This window comes from Amphiprion ocellaris, chromosome 22, assembly GCF_022539595.1.
Source record: "Amphiprion ocellaris isolate individual 3 ecotype Okinawa chromosome 22, ASM2253959v1, whole genome shotgun sequence".
Classification (NCBI taxonomy): Eukaryota; Metazoa; Chordata; class Actinopteri; family Pomacentridae; genus Amphiprion; species Amphiprion ocellaris.
Window position 1 is genome coordinate 8,613,638 of NC_072787.1, and position 19,534 is coordinate 8,633,171.

The window sequence follows — 19,534 nt, forward strand, 5'->3', positions numbered from 1 at the left end:
TGGATATGTACAGATGTGCTGGATGGATACAATGGGACAATATTTGCTTATGGGCAGACGTCATCTGGCAAAACACACACAATGGAGGTAATAGAAGTCTTTAGCTGTTGCTTTATCTGCTTGACAAAAGTACTAAAAATAGTGACTGTAAGATTCTGCGCTGTCGGACTTGTACCTTTTTATTATTATTTCCTTAAGGGGAAACTTCACGACCCAGATATGATGGGAATCATTCCGAGAATTGTGCAAGACATCTTCAACTACATTTATTCCATGGATGAGAACCTGGAGTTTCACATTAAAGTATGTCTTCCTTCATAATCTGGTGTTTAGATGATTCTAAATGTCAGGAGTAAGATGCCACAGATTTGGTTAAATCTCACTGCAAGGTTTTGCTTTGCAGGTTTCATATTTTGAAATCTATTTGGACAAAATTAAGGACTTGTTGGATGGTATGTATTGGGCATATTCTTATTGTCTTTCAGATCCTGATATAGACAGCACAATTAATTCAGATATAATCTTTCATTTCCCTCCAAAGTATCAAAGACCAACCTCTCTGTACATGAGGACAAAAACAGGGTGCCTTTTGTCAAGGTGAGACACTCAGTGAATTAATTTTCACGTTTTTTTAATGTAATATTGTTTCTGATTAACCCCAAGTTCCACAGTCGGTCTCCCACAAGTTCATCTCTGCCGTGAATAATCTCAAAATGAAAGGGAAAAGCATTGACATATCTTAGATGCAGGGTTACATGCTGTCCACCATTGCAGACTTTAACTAACTTTATATAACTAGGTGGAGAAATCGGGACAGATATTTAAAACACTGAGAAAATAAAGTAATAATTCACTCTTGATAAATGTCTCTTTGAGAGCATCAGCCTGAGACAGTGTGTCATGGTCTCCTCTAATAACAGTGTCTCTGTAAAGCTGTCCTGCTGTGGAGCTCTTGAACACAGCATTTCCTTGTGATGTGTATCTATCCCCAGGGGTGTACCGAGCGTTTTGTGTGTAGTCCTGATGAAGTCATGGACGCCATAGACGAAGGCAAAAGCAACAGACACGTGGCTGTCACAAGTGAGTTCACATACTGAGAACCTTCAGTGCTGCAGCCTCTCATGGGTTCAACCTCAGCTAGTCTCCTGACCATCACAGCACTCAACCAAGACACTGTCTGTGCTAAACACACACTCAAACACGATTAAACAGCTGTGAAAATGGTCAAGGTTGTGAATTATTTTTAATCATGGACTTTTGGATAAAGCTGTATCTAAATTAACTTAATTACTGTCTTTGCTTCACAATTATGTATGTAATATTTCCTGAACTTAAATATTTATGGTTATCTAGTGCCTAAAATCATGCTTTTTGGTGTTGGGTAAGAACATTAGCTTGCAGTTTTCTGTACTTGCATTTATCAAAGTAACAAAAATGGGCTTTATTGTTAGCATATGAGCCTAGAATTACTGAGTTGGTCTTTTAAAACTAGTTTTTGCTTATAAATCCTGATCAAACAGGCTTACCTCAGTCATTCCCTGAACTTCCAGGGACATACGATAAATGAAAGATGCAGTTAACACCATGGATTCACTTTCATTCAAATATGGAAATGCAGTGATGAAAGTCTAAAAAACACAGATTCAGACTTCTAGAAATCCTCTATGCAGACAGTTTACTTTGACACAACTGTATGCACATGTGACAGGACAACAAGTCTCGGGGACTTCCTAGAGCCACATATTCTTGAGAAAACAATGGTGTAGAGTTACATTTAAGCCATTTTAATGCATAAAGGAATCATTTTCATGGGAAAAAATTGAAATATGTAAATTTTGATATACAGAGATGACTTTTAAGGGGTTGGGGGTTCTTTAGTGGGTTTCAGTAGCCATTTTACAGAAACAACAGATTGCATGGCTGTTTGTTTAAGAAAAATGTTGCTGGTGGTGAAAAATCCACTAGAGAACTATCACTTGATCTGCAGTTCTTCTCAGCTTTATGGCATGATTTAATGTCTTTTAGTTAATTTTTTCACAGCGGACAGACACAGTTAGAAACTAGCTGCTGAATATAGCAGAGTATTTATCAGCTGAAGGGTTAGGGTTAGGGTTAGCAGCTGGTAGAGACCAAAAACAGAGTTAAAAGAGAGTGAATATTGGACTTTACAATTAATGCTGCTCTGTAACTGCAAGACATGAAAATAAATAACCAGTTTGTTGTATCAGCTTTTAGGTGGGGATTATTATGAGGTTGTATTTATTTTGGAAGAGTGTTCATTTCACATTCATCCCTGTACAAAGCAAAGTGATAAATGTGTTTCTGCAAGTGGATCCACTGTCTACACTTTGAAAATATTTCAGAAGTTTGCTTTTCTTTTATTCTAGTGTAGTAACTTGCCTTTTTTTTAAATTTCAGAGATTCTAAAAGATTCTTAATATCAGGTTTATTTCTATAAAGAAGAAGTTAAGTATTCATATTGCAAAACTAATATCTCAATATGTACAGAAATGAGGATTATTTCATGGACTGATATAAACACAGAACTGACTTAATCAGCTGGAAATGTATTCATAAACATTTACATCCACTGAAAATCATTGATAAATAACTGTTTGTGTAAATGTGTTGTATAACAGTGTTTTTGCAACATTATTGATTCTTTTTTTGTGCACACATGTTCACCTCAGACATGAATGAACACAGTTCCAGGAGTCACAGCATCTTCCTCATCAACATCAAGCAGGAAAACAGTCAGACTGAACAGAAGCTTACGGGAAAGCTCTACCTGGTCGATCTGGCAGGAAGTGAAAAAGTACGACGCCATCTCACTCCTTCTCCACATCTCCCTGCTCCCTTCTGTGTCTCTGTAGTTACTGTAAATGTATTTCTTTCCAAATTCACAAGCACTTTGCTTCTACACCTCAGACCTGGACCAGTAATGTTTTAAAGACTGATTTTTGACTAGCTGATTTAAAACGTAACTGTCGAGGAGTGCACAGATCTTTGCCTCTGATTCCCCATTTCCTAAGTGGCACAGTGTATTCATGTGTATTGACTGGACTTATATCATAAAAGTTTAATGACATATTCTTGCAGCTGCTGCTTCCTTTCATGGACACTACAGGAATCTATCATCAGTGTACTGTCAGCTGTAAACAAGTCAATGATAGCCCTCGGCTACATCAAAGTCATTAGCATGCTTTGTCAACCTTCTGACCAGTTGTTTATTACTTATAATGTTATTTTACAAAAGTTCTTCAGCCAATAATAGCAGCCTGATTATACAGTTTGGTTCCAACTTCATTGTGAGAATAATTAGAATTCTGGTGTTTTTGTGTTTCAAAGGTGGGTAAAACTGGAGCAGAGGGCACGGTGCTGGATGAAGCCAAGATGATCAACAAGTCCTTGTCTTCATTGGGAAATGTCATCTCAGCTCTGGCAGAGGGCTCGGTAAGCCAACTGTCAATTAAATATGGAATATGTGATCCCAAGTTTTTAAATAGTGTCCCTACAAAGGAAATGTGAAAACATGGAGAAGATTATGTTGAATAGAAACTGTCATAATAAAAAGGACCTTATAGGCTGTATGTGCAAGAAGCTAATTATTACTCCACCAAGGAAAGCGACGGAGTTATATGATGATCGATGTACGTTCGTCTGTCTGTCTGTCTGTTCGCAACATTACTCAAAAACAGACTAACAGATTTGGATGAAATTTTCAGGGAAGGTCAGAAGTGACACAAGGACCAACTGATTAGATTCTGGCAGTGATGCGGCTTATAGTCTGGATCCATGGATTTCTTAAAGATTTCTGTACTGCAAGATAGCAGCACGGCATCACTGTAACTATGACAAGTAAACACTACATCATCTGCCTGCTGACAACCACATGATAGCAATCCTACTACAAATCCACCGCTGAGGACTTATCAGGACTTATCCATTGGAATTTAATCAAGGAACAATTGATTTCCAAGTCCCATCAATTCCCGCTGTCTGCTACATATTTAGGTTACGTGATTCGATGTCCATACATAACGTACACATGAATAACACACACCTGTGCACAACGCAAGGTCATTTTTTATTAAAGATTTCAGCCGTTGGAAATGATACAATGCCTGAGCAGCCTTGGCAGAGTACTGCGCTCTCTGAGTGCTTTTCTTGTTTTTAGCTGTGACTGTTATATAACAGTAACTGTGTTTGCTCTTGTGACCATGACAACTTGTTTCTCTCAAACTACCTATGTTGGTTTTGTGCCCCCACCTAACCAAACCTTTACCTTAGCATTGCCACATCATTAAAGTGATATCAACGATTATTTGTGATATAAGTAGACTATCTCTGACAAATAAAAGTCCACATGCACACATCTTGTTTGATCTCCCTAGTGTTGCAAATAAAATTCCCACTGACATCCACTATTCTGAAAACCAATCAATTCCGGCATACCCTTATTACCTCTGCATTCATTTGTTTTCGTTATTTTTAGTGATAACCTGCCTAAATACAGCCCATAATAAAACACAAATAATTGCCCTGTATAATAGTCCACAACTGTGCTGGAGGTCTGCGTTCACACACAACAACAGTTCACTCACTCAAGAATCACTCAAAGCACACAACATTTCCAATCCTTCTGATCTTATAAAAGATGAATCCATCTTTTTCAAGTTCATTGCACATACAGACTACAAGGCATAAATCTACAGCACACAAATGCCTCATGGAGTCACATGTTTTCAAAGTCATCTAAATATAAACCAAACTACAAAAATAAACACCTGTTGAACAGGACAGAGCCATCCAAGAGAACATGTGCATATTATACAGTTTGAGTTTTAAAGAATTCCAGCCATGTTCCTTCTTAATCTTAAATGTGGGTGAAGAGAAGGATTTACTAAAAGGCCCCTTGCAGTTCCCAGTGGTGGCACCTGGTGTCACTGAACCAGAAACTCTGAGATTAACCACCATCTCTCTGAGTTCCTGATCCTGCTTAGTGAAGCATTTATACACTACTGTTCAAAGATTTGGGGTCACTTAGAAATGTCCTTGTTTTTCTTCCTCCTTGAAAAGCCATTTCTTTCAATACAGATAACATTAAATTAATCAGAAATACAGTCTAGACATTGTTAATGTGGTAAATGACTATTCTAGCTGGAAACAGCTGATTTTTAATGGAATATCTCCATAGAGGTACAGAGGAACATTTCCAGCAACCATCACTCCTGTGTTCTAATGCTACATTGTGTTAGCTAATGGTGTTGAAAGGCTATGATTAGAAAACCCTTGTGCCTTGGTGACCCCAAACTTTTGAATGGCAGTGTACCAGTTTAATATTACTGAAATGATTGAAACTTATTTAAGTTTGTAAGTACAAGGCAGTAGTGATCCAGAGTTTTAATTGCTCCATTACACATCCTCGTATAAGACTTGATTATTGTCAATGCAGCTCGTGACAAGTAAAAATATCATGAAGAGCATAAAAATACACCTTCAAATATAATTTGTGGTCATTTTCCTCCGTCAGACCTATGTGCCATACAGAGACAGTAAGATGACCAGGATCCTGCAAGACTCCCTGGGAGGAAACTGTAGGACGACCATGGTGATCTGCTGCTCACCCTCCGCTTTTAATGACGCAGAGACCAGGTCTACGCTGCTGTTTGGACAGAGGTACACAAAACACACACACACACACACACACACACACACACACACACAAAACCTTACAATCTGTGATTACCTTTCTCTTACAAATAACATTCATATATGTCTTTCACATTAGATTTATCCACTCCACCAAAGTTACACAGAGCTGCTTGGGGTTGACAGTAGGCTTACAAAATGCAGGACTTTGACACCAGCCTGTCTTTGGTTGTGTTTAGGCAACAAGAGGACTTTAATTAGGAAACCAGTGTAGTTTCTGGTAAATCTTAATAAACACATGACTCAGTGTAACCATAAATCATAACCACAAAAAAAATCAGTAATGCTGCAACTTGCCAGATGTGTTATTTAGGAATATTTTCTCATTATGTTTCAGAAAATGTACGCTGCTGCAAACCAACTAAAATTTGGTTCAGTCTAGAAGCTACTTGTGGTTTTCAATAGCCAGTAAAATGAAAAAACTGTACATTCAATTCAATTGCTATCTATCAGATATTCTACCTTAAGATGGACATGTATTTCTTGTAGAGCTTGCAGTTTTTCTCAGTCGCTTTGGTACATTTCTCAGATCAGAATTGAAATTCTCAAAGCTACTTGTTCAATCTTCACATCATTGTGTCACTTGTGCACATCAAAAAAGCAGTTTCTCATTTCTTTGAAAAAGTTGCAAATGCTTTGGTTCATCCATGCAAATGATTATGTACAAGTCTCTACTGTTTCCTCCATTATCAATTGCTTATGTCATATTGATCAAAATGTATTATAATGAGTCTCTGTTGAATAGTCTCACCCCCCACAACATTTAGGCATTAGTTCATCGCATTAGTCTTTACATGCAAAATGGTTGAACAAGTTGTCATAATATGTCAAGGATATTTCCATACAATTCCACTAGACTTTAAAAAAAACTGTCCTGAATTGGTAAACTGCTCCCAGGTGAATCTTGACTTTCTCTAACTAAAGGAAATGAATGTCTGAAGGGTTAGGGTTTTCTGAAATTGCTGAAAGACACAAGAGAAGATACTTGTGATGTGGATGGGAATTTGTGGGCAAATAGACAGGAATGTCAAGAGGTGTAGGAAGACTGCACTGTAATTTCTACAGCACCACATGTACAGTTTTCCCTAAGAAGACTGTCCTATGTTCACATTTCTACTTTTATTTATTTTGTTTTTTCTTTGCATTATGCAGCGCTGTTTTCCTTTCTGTATCGCAATAGGATGGTCTGTCAAAAAATTACAATACAAACAGTAAAAGTGAAAATGTGAATCTTGTCCAGTCTCTTGCAATTAATCTCCCACATACACTAAGGTGTAACTTACAATTTAATTGTCATCAAAACTTTAGCCCTAGTTTACATCAGAACATCCCTCCAGAGTACACTGTTATAGTGACAACATGACTAAGCAATTTGACTGTCTTATCCACACAATGACACAAGGACTGGTCATTCTGACGGAACTGACATGTTCATTGACACAGATATTTACTTTTGAGAGATGAACTGAGGATTTTGAGGAGGAGACTGGCTTTTGCAGGTAATCCATGGTGTTTTGCTATTTGTACGAATTGTTTTGAGAAATGCACTTGCTGTTTTGCAAATGTCGAGAATGACTGGAGAAATGCACCAAAGCGACTGAGAAAAACTGTAATAAAACTAAAGTGGTTCAGAATATAAGCTGATCATAGTAGCAATTTAGTTTTGGGACATTTATAAAACTGCAGTACCTGCATGTAATAATGCGGCAAACTCGATAAGTCCGCACGGTCACATTCCTAGTTTATGGTTGTCAGTTTACGTTTAAAAAACAGGAGAGGTACAGTGAAAATGCAGGACACAGAAGTCAGTGACATATAAATGATTACCAGGCTAGTATAACAAACACACTTTACTACTTTCTTAATATTTTTTAATCTGTTTTTAACCATAAACCTACTTATTTGTGAAAAAAATATTTAGATGAAACAGCTTAAATTAAAAAAAAAAAAAAAATCAGTTTGATTCAATTCACCTTTATTTACACTACTGTTCAAAAGTTTGGAGTCACTTAGAAGTGTCCTTATTTTGAAAGAAAATCAGTTTTTTTTCAATGAAGACAGTGCTAAATTAATCAGAAATCCAGTCTAGACTTTGTTAATTTGGTAAATGACTATTCTAGCTGGAAACAGCTGATTTTTAATGGAATATCTCCATAGGGGTACAGAGGAACATTTCCAGCAACCATCACTCCTGTGTTTTAATGCTACATTGTGTTAGCTAATGGTGTTGAAAGACTAATTGATGATTAGAAAACCCTTGTGCAGTTATGTTAGCACATGAATAAAAGTGTGAGTTTTCATGTAAAACATGAAATTGCCTGGTGACCCCAAACTTTTGAACGTTAGTGTACATAGCGCCAAATCACAACAGTAGACCTCTGACAGAACCAGGCTCAGGGAGGGTGGCCATCTGCCTCGCCTTGAGGTGAGGGGAGAGAAAATGTAAGCAGTAAGAAACAGACAGACAACAAACAACAGGATAATAAACATAACGGAACAACAAATTCAGAACAGAAGCTGTCCAGCTGCCACCTGTCAGCTGGTCCTACAGTGAAACCAACCTAAAAGTGGCTGCTGTTGATATTCAAGACCAGCTGATTCCATTTTTCCTCTGTGTCACTAGAGCAAAGACTATCAAGAACACAGTGAGTCTGAATATGGAGTTGACTGCCGAGCAGTGGAAGAGCAAGTGGGAGAAAGAGAAGGAGAAAAACAAGAAGCTCAAGACCACCGTCACCTGGCTGGAAAACGAGCTCAACCGCTGGAGAAACGGTGAAGACCACAGTTTGTAGTACAGCTCACATCTGCTCACAAATGCTGCTTTCTGTGCTGCATTGTCAGAATTCATGTGGGTTATTAAAACAGGGGAAGATGAGCTTGAAGGAACCTTCAGTTTATCTGACAACCCATGAAAAAAGAATATTTTATGTCTGACAAATGTTAGTACCAGACATTAGAATCCGACATAAATGGAATGGGTAAAACAAATTCTGGTTTATAATTGTCTCATTGACGTAAAGCTTCAAAAACTATTTAAAAATTGTTCATTCAATCCTAAGTGTATGTGGGTTTAGTCCCAAGTATTTATTCTCTTCCCCAACTCACATGACTCAAGATGTAAATGATGGTGAAACTGTCTGGGGAAGAACATCAGGAAAGTGTTTTGAGTACCAAAGTGGTGTTGTAGACCCCTCCTCTGTTTAGAAGTGGTTGCTCCAGTTTCACATAGATGGCTTCCTTCCCTCCTCTCTCAAACAATCTGTCTTCCCTGTCCACAATGTGGACTTAGTGTCCACAAAGGAGTGTCCTTTATTCACTAGGTGGACTGCTGAGTCTTGTCCTGAGGAGCTGCTCTCTTGTGTTAAGCCGTGCGATTGCAGAGCTGGTGTTCATTCTCCTTTATATATACACCCATCAGTCACAGCATTCTGACCACTGACAGGTGACGTGAATAACATCGATCATCTTGTTTTAATGCAACGTTCTGCCGAGAAACCTTGAGTCCTGACATTCATGTGGATGTTTGACATGTACTGCCCACCTCCAACCTCCAACCCACCCATGGCAACAGCAGTCCTTGATGCCAGTTGCCACCTTCAACAGGACAATGCATCCTTACACATCACCAAAACTACTCAGAAGTGGCCCAGGGAACACGACAGAGCTAAGTTGTTTACCCAGGTTCCACTCTCCCCAGATCCAAATCTTATTGAGCATCGGTGGGATGTGCCAGGATAAGCCTAATCTAGGTAGGTCCCACCCTGCAACCCACAGGACCCACAGAATTCACTGCCACCATCCCTGTCATCCCCAGAGGTCCTGTGTCCATGCCCCGCTGGCTCAGAGCAGTTTTAGCAGCACAAAGGAAACGTGGTTGTAATGTTATGCCTGATCGGTGTAGGTCTGTGCACCCCTCGCTGCATCAGATTGCATAGAAACACTGCTCAGCTTGGATTTGGGTGTTTTTTCATCCCACTTGTTCTCTAAAAGTGTTACTGGTTCTGAAGTGCACCAGAGAGTTTCTCAGACACACCAGCTCTATACAGGGTGACAATGTTTTTATGTCTGCTGCTCCTGTTCGTAGGACCTTATGACCTGGAGGACTGAGAATCTACATCGACCCATTCAGTCATGTTCCAAAGTAATCTTCTCTTTTCTTGTTAAAGCTGAGTCACACGTGGTCACACACACCTATTTTAAGCTTTGAAAGGCCGCAGTTGAAGAAAGAGACCTTTGTTTCCATTTTAGCAACACCATAAACAATATTACTGTAGTCCACTTCAGAAAAGTGAAAGATCAAGTCTGCCTTAGCCCAGTATTAGATGCAAGTGTTCAGGATTTTCAGAGTTTTTGTGATTTTCATGTACATGTCTATTTAGTATTATCAACACCTTAAACAACTGATTTGGAGTCTAAAGTTTTCGTAGGTTTTCCTTTACCACAATATTTTCTCCGACTGAACATTAGAGACTCTCAGACTGATCACCTTTCTGCTGCCTCCTGCAGGAGAGAGTGTACCAGTGGAGGAGCAGTTTGACAAAGAGAAGGCTAAAGCAGAGGTGCAGGCCCTGGACACTGCTGCTAACAATGACAAGGCAGCAGCATCCAAACCGGCCCTCAACATCCTGCCTGGAGTCCAACTCACTGATGCAGAGAAAGGGAAGTACGAAGAAGAGATGGCCAAGCTCTACAAAGAGATGGACGACAAGGTGATGAGACCACACATATTTGGAGTGTCTCTTGCATTTCCTCTCTAACAGCCTCTGAGGAAGTCCAGTCTTTTTGTGCAAGATGGTATATGCACATCAAACATGCTTCTAACAGTCGACATTTTAGAGTTTATCCCTGGATTGTGAGCTGATAGTTCAGAAGAATGTCAATGATCACAGGTGATGGCAACTATCAAATTAAAACTACCTGAAAATATGAAAGGACAATGCATAATACATCAGTGGCAAGTCCAAAAGTATATTACTACTGAGTAGAATTGAAGAGTGCCATTGAGTTCACATCATCATAAACATATCACACGTAGAAAATAGCACAAACTATGTCTAAGCATTGATAATTAATATTCAGTGTGCTTGTAAGAATGTTCTAGTATGGTGTTCATGACATGCATTTACAACGTGTTTATGTTGTTAAAGCTCAAGTGATGTCTTACTCCAGGCTACATCTGTGCTGTAGGCAAAATCCAGCCATCTGTTAAAAATATTTGGAGTCTTCATTTCCGTAATTTGGATCAAAAATAGCTGCATTTTCCTTTTCACAAATTTACTGTAGATAAATTTCCAGGCTTGTTTAATCCACTTTATTTTCTTCGGAATTGGTGTCTCTGTATCCAGTACTACAGTATTTATATTTTTTACAACCTCTACAAACAAGGTGTTCTTCACAGAACACTGCACATCATATTTCACCATGCTGAATGTATCATCCAACTACTCAAAAAGTGAAAAGTCACTCAGTTTGTTGCTCTGTGATTGTTGGTCACAGTTGAGTCACTCATGGCTCCAGATGTCTACCAGGGAGGACAGACTTTTTGTTTTTCACCAGATCTGAAACAAGCAGTTTAATTTTTGGTGAATTTTTAAACAAGTTCTGATCTCAGCTGACTTAGGACGAAGGCCGGGTACATCCTGGATATCTCCACTATACTTTTACATTTATGCCCACTGCTGAATGGGGAGAAAAGGCAGTCTCTCAGCTGAACCTGACTGCTGCCTGCTTTACTATGTGCTAGTTTTTAGTCCGTGCAGATGAAAACCTATGGCAGGAATTGTGATTCTGAACAGGATTATGAAGGTAATAACAGATAAATAATATGCCTAACTACACATCAGTTTAGACAAGATAAGCTAATGTTGTATTAATGTATAAAATATATTAGAAATGTGAATCATTTCTGTGCTATTTTTCTTATCATCATCATCATCATACCAACAGCAGCCTATTGTCACATTACATGTCAGACAATGCAGCTGCTCTGCTCAATAAAAGACAAACAGCAACAGACCAAACATTTGTTTCAGACATGACAAATGATTATAGGTCATCACAATGATCTTGTCCCATCTGTCCACCATATACACCGCTGCAACAGAGCACACAGAGATTTTTAGTTTTTAGCTACTTGATGGAATATATGCATATACTTGTCACACTAAGTCTCAATGACTTAAATTCAACTTCTCATGAGGCTTTACACAGCAGCCTCTAACAGGTTTGTATCAATAATCCTGGATGTCCATGCAAAACTATATTCCAGAGCCAGATCCTCTCATTTTATTTCTGATGTATTAATAATGTGAAATAATTATGACCATCACGATAGCATAGTTGATCATTTTATATTAAAATATTAATACTAGGAGTAATATTTCTAGTTAGTTTTTTTTTTATTGTTCTTGCTATTATTGCCAGCATTAACTAAATTTACACAGAATCTGAAGCTCTCCAGGTATAGTCCTTCTTACATGTAGTATTTCCTTTCACCAGTAGGTGTCATGGTTGGCTGCTGCTCAGATTGTGAAAAATAAATGAGTGATGTATGATATTTCCTTCTCCTCTCTCTATCCTCCTTTCCTTCCCTTCCTCTAGGATGATGAGATCAACCAGCAGTCTCAGTTGGTGGAGAAGCTGAAGCAGCAGATGTTGGACCAGGAAGAGGTGACACAACACCCCCTCTCCCCCTTCCTCTCCCACTGTGTCTCACCCCTTAGTTGTCCTGTTGGCGCAAACCCAGTCTGACAGCTGATAGCAGACCATTAGTAGCTCTGCAGGAGAGGTCAGACTGTAACTCACCCCTAGCAACCACAGGGATCTTACCAGATTGTACACAGGTGCAGTTCACTGTATTAAAATGTATTTGTAGGTCCTGTTATACAGGTAAGCCCAAAATGATCCATACTCATGTCAAATTTATAGTGGATTTTATTTGAATAATGAGATTCTTATGGCTGGAAATGACACAAAAGAGTGACAAAAGAAGGTTAGACGTGTTTGAGATGTTCATGATAAATTAAAGCTATGCAGATGTCGGCACAAAAACTTGGCCTTCATCAGAACTCAACCTTCAAACAAGACATTGATCTGAAACATACAGCTGACATGGCAAAGAAATGGTTAACAGGAAACAATACCAATATTTTGGAGGAGCTCAGCCAGAGTCCAGACCTGAACCTTATTGAGAATCAGTAGAAGGCCCAGAAGGCCGGAGTGATTGTGATTAAATTCTCAATCTCAAAGAACTAGAGATCATCACAAAAGACATTAGTCAGAACTTTTTAGTAAAAATGCTTTTTCAAAAATTCTGTATCTTTCTGTGTTTCATCACTTGTTTAATTAATTGCCAACCAGAAGAAACCTACTTCTCAAATTTAAAAAACTGTCACAAGTATGAATAATTTGCAATTTAACTGTATATACCATTTCACCACTTTTAAAAGTTGTCAGACTGATCATCTTTTTCTTATCCTCTCACAGCTACTGGCCTCCTCTCGCCGTGACCACGACACCCTGCAGACCGAGTTAAACCGGCTGCTGGCGGAAAACGAAGCCTCCAAAGAGGAGGTGAAGGAGGTGCTGCAGGCCCTGGAGGAGCTGGCCGTCAACTACGACCAGAAAAGTCAGGAAGTTGAGATCAAAACAAAGGAGTTTGAGGCTCTCAGTGAGGAGCTGAATGAGAAATCAGTAAGAAGGTTAAAGCTTGAGGTTGTCTGAACCTACAGGAGGCAATGATACTGAGCGTCACTCTGTCGTGTGTGATATCGTCCACCACCAGAGCTCCTTGGCCTCCATCGACTCTGAGCTGCAGAAGCTGAAGGAGATGACCAACCACCAGAAGAAGAGGGTCACTGAGATGATGTCGTCGTTGCTCAAAGACCTTGCTGAGATCGGCATCGCTGTGGGAAGCAATGACATCAAGGTTTGGCTCTGACATAGTGTTTGAAACTAAGACAGTTCACATTCTGGCTCAGGGATAATGTTTTTTTTAAAATGGCATTAGCAGGTATTTTGCTTCCTGCATTATATGTGTGTTTTGAACCACAGGGATCCAGTTTACTGTGTTTGCATCGAACTCCTCTCATGGAGAACTTTAGCCCTTTGACCTGTTTATTTGCAGTCGATGTAGATTCACCGAGCATCCAGGCAATACTTGTTTAACCCTCGTGTCGTCCTGCGGGTCAAAATTGAACCGGTGTAAAATTTGAAAATGTGGAGGAAAAAAAAGCATTTTCACAGTGAAACTTCTGATGTCCACATTTTCAACATTTTTGGGAAATCTTTGAACATTTTTTGGTGGAAAAAAAAAAGAAATGTTAAAAATGTTTCTTAAGAACATTCACCCAAAAAAGATTTTTTGTGAATGAATGAAAATTGTGAATGTTCTTAAGAGAATATTACAGGTTTTACTGATATATATGTATATATATATATATATATATATATATATATATATATATATATATATATATATATATATATATATATATATATATATATATACATATATATATATATACATATATATATATATATATATATATATATATATATATATATATATATATATATATATATATATATATATATATATATATATATATATATATATGTATATATATATATATGTATATATATATATATATATATATATATATATATATATATATATACATATATATGATCACATCACTATAGATATTTGTAGGATTTTTTTGGAAGATTTTTATAAATTTTTCAGAAAATATTCACAAGAATTTTTTTGCCAAATTTGGGGGATTTTTTATTTTTTTTTAAATAAAATTTTTAATGGAAACATTTAAGGAATTATTGGAATTTTCTTCCTGAAGGTTTTGCAAATTTTCAGAAATTTGGGGAAGTTTTTTGCTGAATTTTTAGATTTTTTTCAGACAAGGAAACAATATTTTTTGGTGCCCATAAATGAGGACAACAGGAGGGTTAAATTAAGTTGGATTTACAAAGATCACCAGCAAACAGTTATTTCTTTTGTTATTTCATTCAGTTAATTTACTGGATCAATTTGATTGATAAAATGTTGAAATCTAGTGAAACATGCCCCTGTACAATGTTCCAACCAAGATATCTTCTTAATTTTTTTTTGTCCAGACAACAGTTTGAAAAATATTCAGTTTATTATCATACAACGCAAAGATCAGCACAGAATCTTCACAATTAAGAGACAGAAACCAGAAGAGGTGTTACATTTTTGCATACAGTGACATAAACTCATCATTAATCACCTGTCAAAATGGACTTGCTTATTTGTCTTGTTCGATCAATAGCCTCAAACCCCAAAACCAGCAAATAGTAACCATATTTGCATATTAAATGACAGGCAATTATCACAAAAGCTCTTTTCTGTGGGTTGACTCACTGGCTGATTGTTTGAAGCAGGTAAGAAGTATTAGTGGCTCCTTTTATCTGACAGTAGCCCCATTTGTTGTAGATTATATCGCCTGAATGTTACACAGGTTTTGGTTCCCAGTGTGTTTCCAGCTGTAAGTCTTTGAAGAGACTTTGAATCATGCCTGGTCTATTTTAAACTTAATGCCTCTGTACTGTAGAGGTGATAGTTGAAACAACTCTTGTGAGAACATATATATATATATATATATATATATATATATATATATATATATATATATATATATATATATATATATATATATATATATATATATATATATATATATATGTTATATATATATATAATATATATATAACATATTCTGCTATTCGGTAAACGGCTGCTACCTCACAGTGCTGAAGATCTGAGAGGGAATTAACCCTGACTAGAATGCTTATCTTTTAATGTCGCCTGGATTTATTATTGATCTGATTTATGCACTGCACATGTCAAAAATCACTTGTTAGCTAAGATGTGTTGCTAGTACAGCTAAATGATTAACTGCACAGTCCGTTAACAGGAAATTAATTGACAGCAGAACAGCATTTACTCGTCCAGCTCCACAAGAGCAAGGATTTACTCCTTGCAGAACATTGTCAGACAGATTTAATAATTAGTAGAGATCCGGATAAAGGTCATGAACATTATTGTCTGTTTTAGTTAATGGCGAATCTATGATTTTAAAAACTAAAACATAAATTAACAGGCAGAAAAGGAGGCAGGACTCTGTGAGAAAGACCTCAAACAGGGTGAAATAGTGCTTTTGTTGGTATTTTTAGTGGCGAATCAATACTCATTTTGTACCCTAGTGAGTTTTTGGGGCAGTAGGATGGTATATGTGGGACTTAATGAAAATAAGTCAGTGTGTGCGTGTGTGTGTTCATGGTAATTAACAAACATGTCAGTTGATGGCAGGAGGAACTTGGATACACAAAATACGTGTTACAGGGGTCCGTTGTTTTAGTCTTGTTTTGTCTTTATTTTACTGTATAATGTAATCAAAGTATTATCTAAGTCTAGCAGAAAGTACTAATAGTTGAGGTCCAAGCAGATTACAGGTGTTTGAACTACAGGGTGTCCCTAAAGTCTGGACACACAGGAAATCTCATGAAGTATAATTTTTTTTGCCTCCACAGATTAAATATGGCTTTGTCGAGGAAGAAAGAGTTGAACTGGTACTTCTCGATGGATGTGAAGGATGGACATATGGAAAGACAGGGTTAGGGTTGGGGTTAAGGAAGTGATTTTTTTGAGGCTAGCATGAATTTTTGCCAGGATGAATTCTTTAGTTTCAGCTGATACATTTGATTGTTCCGAATGGGGTTTGTCCATGACACTGCCTGTTTCTTTAAACTTTTTAACTACCTTCCCCACCGTGGAAAAGCCAAGTGGAATCTTCCTTGGATGACGTGCATTAAATTCATCTGCTGTCTTTCGATATGTCCATCCTTCACATCCACTGAGAAATACCAGTTCAACTCTTTTTTCTTTGACAAAGCCATATTTAATCTGTGTAGGTAAAAATAAAATTATAGTTAATGAGAGTTCCTTTGTGTCCAGACTTTAGGGACATCCTGCATTTTTGTTTGTTGGCCTCAATTTTCAGTGAAAAACATACCACATGCATGAATTTGTGTGTTGTTGAAGCTTGAACTACACCGGCTAAGGATTTGAACTCTGGACTTTTTTACTTCTTTAACTCACATTCTTGCAACTTGAGGCACACATGCTAAACTGTGGTATTTTTGTGTATTTAAACTTAAAATGCTTGAGAACTGTGAAAATGAAAAGAAAGTCACCCATGATGCTGCTGGTTTTAAATACTCAGAATTTGATCAAGTACTTTGCCAAATACTAAATGCTCATTCTTCTATATACATTCAGAAGAATCTGTGCAATACTAATATCTTTCTGCATATAGAATAGCCCTGTGCAATACTGTGATCGTCTGCTTTCAAAGGAATCTGTGCACTTCTTTTCTTTCTTTCTTTCTTTCTTTCTTTCTTTCTTTCTTTCTTTCTTTCTTTCTTTCTTTCTTTCTTTCTTTCTTTCTTTCTTTCTTTCTTTCTTTCTTTCTTTCTTTCTCCCTTTGGTTATGTCTTGTTTATTTCTTGTTTTTCTGTTGGTGGTGCTACATTTTTTGTCTCCGATTTCAATTTGACATCTCAAAGTGTTTCTGAGTTATTGCAAATTTTTGAAAATGACCTATTTTGATGAATTCCAATTGGTTTGTTTAATCCAAATGAACTGACATATTGACATTTCCTTAACAACTTAAGATCAGCACAGTGTATAAATGATCCTGGTGAAGTTTTGGGACAATCGATTGTGTGCTTTCTGATGGTATATAGAAAAGGGGTTTTTAAAAATGGAGAAAAAGTTTGCACATTTTAAGTGTTTTTAGCAGAACATCAAATGAGCAAAGATGTAGATGAACAGAGAGAATATATTGAGGAAAGAATTTGGACTCCAGGCCAAGCCATCTTTGAGATAACTGTAAAAATGTCTTGTGATATGATCAGAGTCTTTTTTACAATCCTAAGTTGTTGGCAGAAATGATAACCCATCTGTTTTGGTGTTTCCAGATCTTACAGAATTCTGCTGCAGAAACACCTTTAGCAGAGAAAAAAAATGTTAGAAAAATAATCATTGGAAGAACGAGAACAATCTCAACAGCATCTTTAGTGCTTGGACCATAATATACCATGATTGAAAGCAGCACATGATAAAATAAAAGAACAAAACTTGTGCAGTCTAACTGTTTTGTTGGATTACTCAGCAACAAGAAAGCAGCGGGCTGATTGATGAGGAGTTCACTGTGGCTCGTCTGTACATCAGTAAGATGAAGTCTGAGGTGAAGACGATGGTGAAGCGCAGCAAACAGCTGGAGAGCACCCAGGCTGAGAGCTCTCAGAAGCTGGATGAGACTGAGAGGGAGCTGACTGCCTGCCAGCTCCGCATCTCCCAGGTAACTGCTGCCTCACACCGCTGCCATCCCTGTCACCACAGTGACACATGTGGCCGTTAGTTAATATGTCAGATCATGTGGCTATAAATCAGAGAGCATAACAATTTGCTGTGTTTCTGCAGGTCTAACAGTGTTTATAAAGAGCTGTCATGTCTGAGTCCTTTTCTTGTCTTTCATTCACCTGTTGCTGGTCAGCATGAAGCTAAAATCAAGTCCCTGACAGACTGCCTGCAGAATGTGGAGCAGAAGAAAAGACAGCTGGAGGAAAATGTGGACTCTCTCAATGAGGAAATAGTTCGGATCAAAGCCCAAGGTGAGCTGGAGATTCGTCAGGCCCAAAACTAAACCCTGGGTGGAGTTTATTCTTTTATTTGTAACTTTCTTTTTGTTGACTTTTATGAGAAAAATGCCTAAACACACGCACAAAATAAATCTGTTCTGTCTTCATTACTGATTAAGTTAAGTTTAAATGTACATGGAGCTTCACTGTCACAAAAAATTACATAAATCTGTGTAGCTCTGCACTCTGATTCAAACAAAGTTACATTAATGTTGCTTTCTAACATCACTGCTGATCTAGTGACAACTCTGGGGAACAAAATAATTCTTTCTATGTGCCATTAGAGTCACTACTATATATTTACTTATTAAAAGACTCTAGACTTCTCTCATATCTTTGTAAACTTTTTTCTCAAATATGTATAAAACTTTCTTAAATATAATTAATTAAAGTATGAATAGTTCAACTCCTCAGACATCACAATATAAAAAATTATAGATTGTATTGGATCATCTCTGATAAAATTTTTTAAAAAACAAACAAAAAAACAAACAAGTGCTACTTTAACTGGCCCACTGAGGCATGTACCTGTCTGGCTTCTAGTTTACTTTGTTAGCCAAATGAATGCAAATCTGCATTAGACATTTGAGTAATAGGATTTTTTTTTCCTTTATTGAGCTTTAGGTATTTCTCCTCTTCATAAAAAGAAATCTATAAAAAATTTGACTTTAATAGAATTGTATTTACTAACTGATAGATGCTCAAAAAATGTGCATTGAAGAAAAAAATTTGCTTGCTGTAACTGGCACTATCAGAACCTAAAACAGATCCATTGTTTTAGATCCTTAACTGACTTCTTGTATCTCCTTCCAGAGAAGGTTAATGCCATGGAGAAGGAGAACGAGATCCAGTCTGCCAATGAAGTCAAGGTACCGTACACCAAGTCTGATATTTACAGAGTGTGTTTTAGGCGACTGTTTCAATCAGAGGCTGGCTCTGTGTTGGTTTGTCTTCAGGATGCTGTGGAGAAGCAGATCTTATCCCACAGAGAGGCTCATCAGAAGCAGGTCAGCAGCTTGAGAGATGAGCTGGACAACAAGGAGAAGCTCATCACCGAGCTGCAGGAGTAAGACGCCATCAC

General features: G+C 37.5%; 1 protein-coding gene across 1 annotated transcript in view; it reads left to right on the forward strand.

Moving 5' to 3' along the window:
- Positions 1-19,534, forward strand: part of LOC111563526 (kinesin-1 heavy chain-like) — a 32,433-nt gene that overhangs the window by 5,133 nt on the left and 7,766 nt on the right. The window contains exons 3-19 of the mRNA XM_023262623.3: positions 14-87; positions 199-303; positions 404-452; positions 542-597; positions 993-1,080; positions 2,691-2,815; positions 3,349-3,453; positions 5,534-5,679; positions 8,336-8,484; positions 10,219-10,421; positions 12,313-12,381; positions 13,198-13,404; positions 13,496-13,639; positions 17,925-18,113; positions 18,309-18,426; positions 19,267-19,322; positions 19,410-19,519. Of these exons, the coding sequence (XP_023118391.2) occupies positions 14-87; positions 199-303; positions 404-452; positions 542-597; positions 993-1,080; positions 2,691-2,815; positions 3,349-3,453; positions 5,534-5,679; positions 8,336-8,484; positions 10,219-10,421; positions 12,313-12,381; positions 13,198-13,404; positions 13,496-13,639; positions 17,925-18,113; positions 18,309-18,426; positions 19,267-19,322; positions 19,410-19,519 (1,993 nt within the window). The remainder of the gene's footprint in view (positions 1-13; positions 88-198; positions 304-403; positions 453-541; positions 598-992; positions 1,081-2,690; positions 2,816-3,348; positions 3,454-5,533; positions 5,680-8,335; positions 8,485-10,218; positions 10,422-12,312; positions 12,382-13,197; positions 13,405-13,495; positions 13,640-17,924; positions 18,114-18,308; positions 18,427-19,266; positions 19,323-19,409; positions 19,520-19,534) is intronic.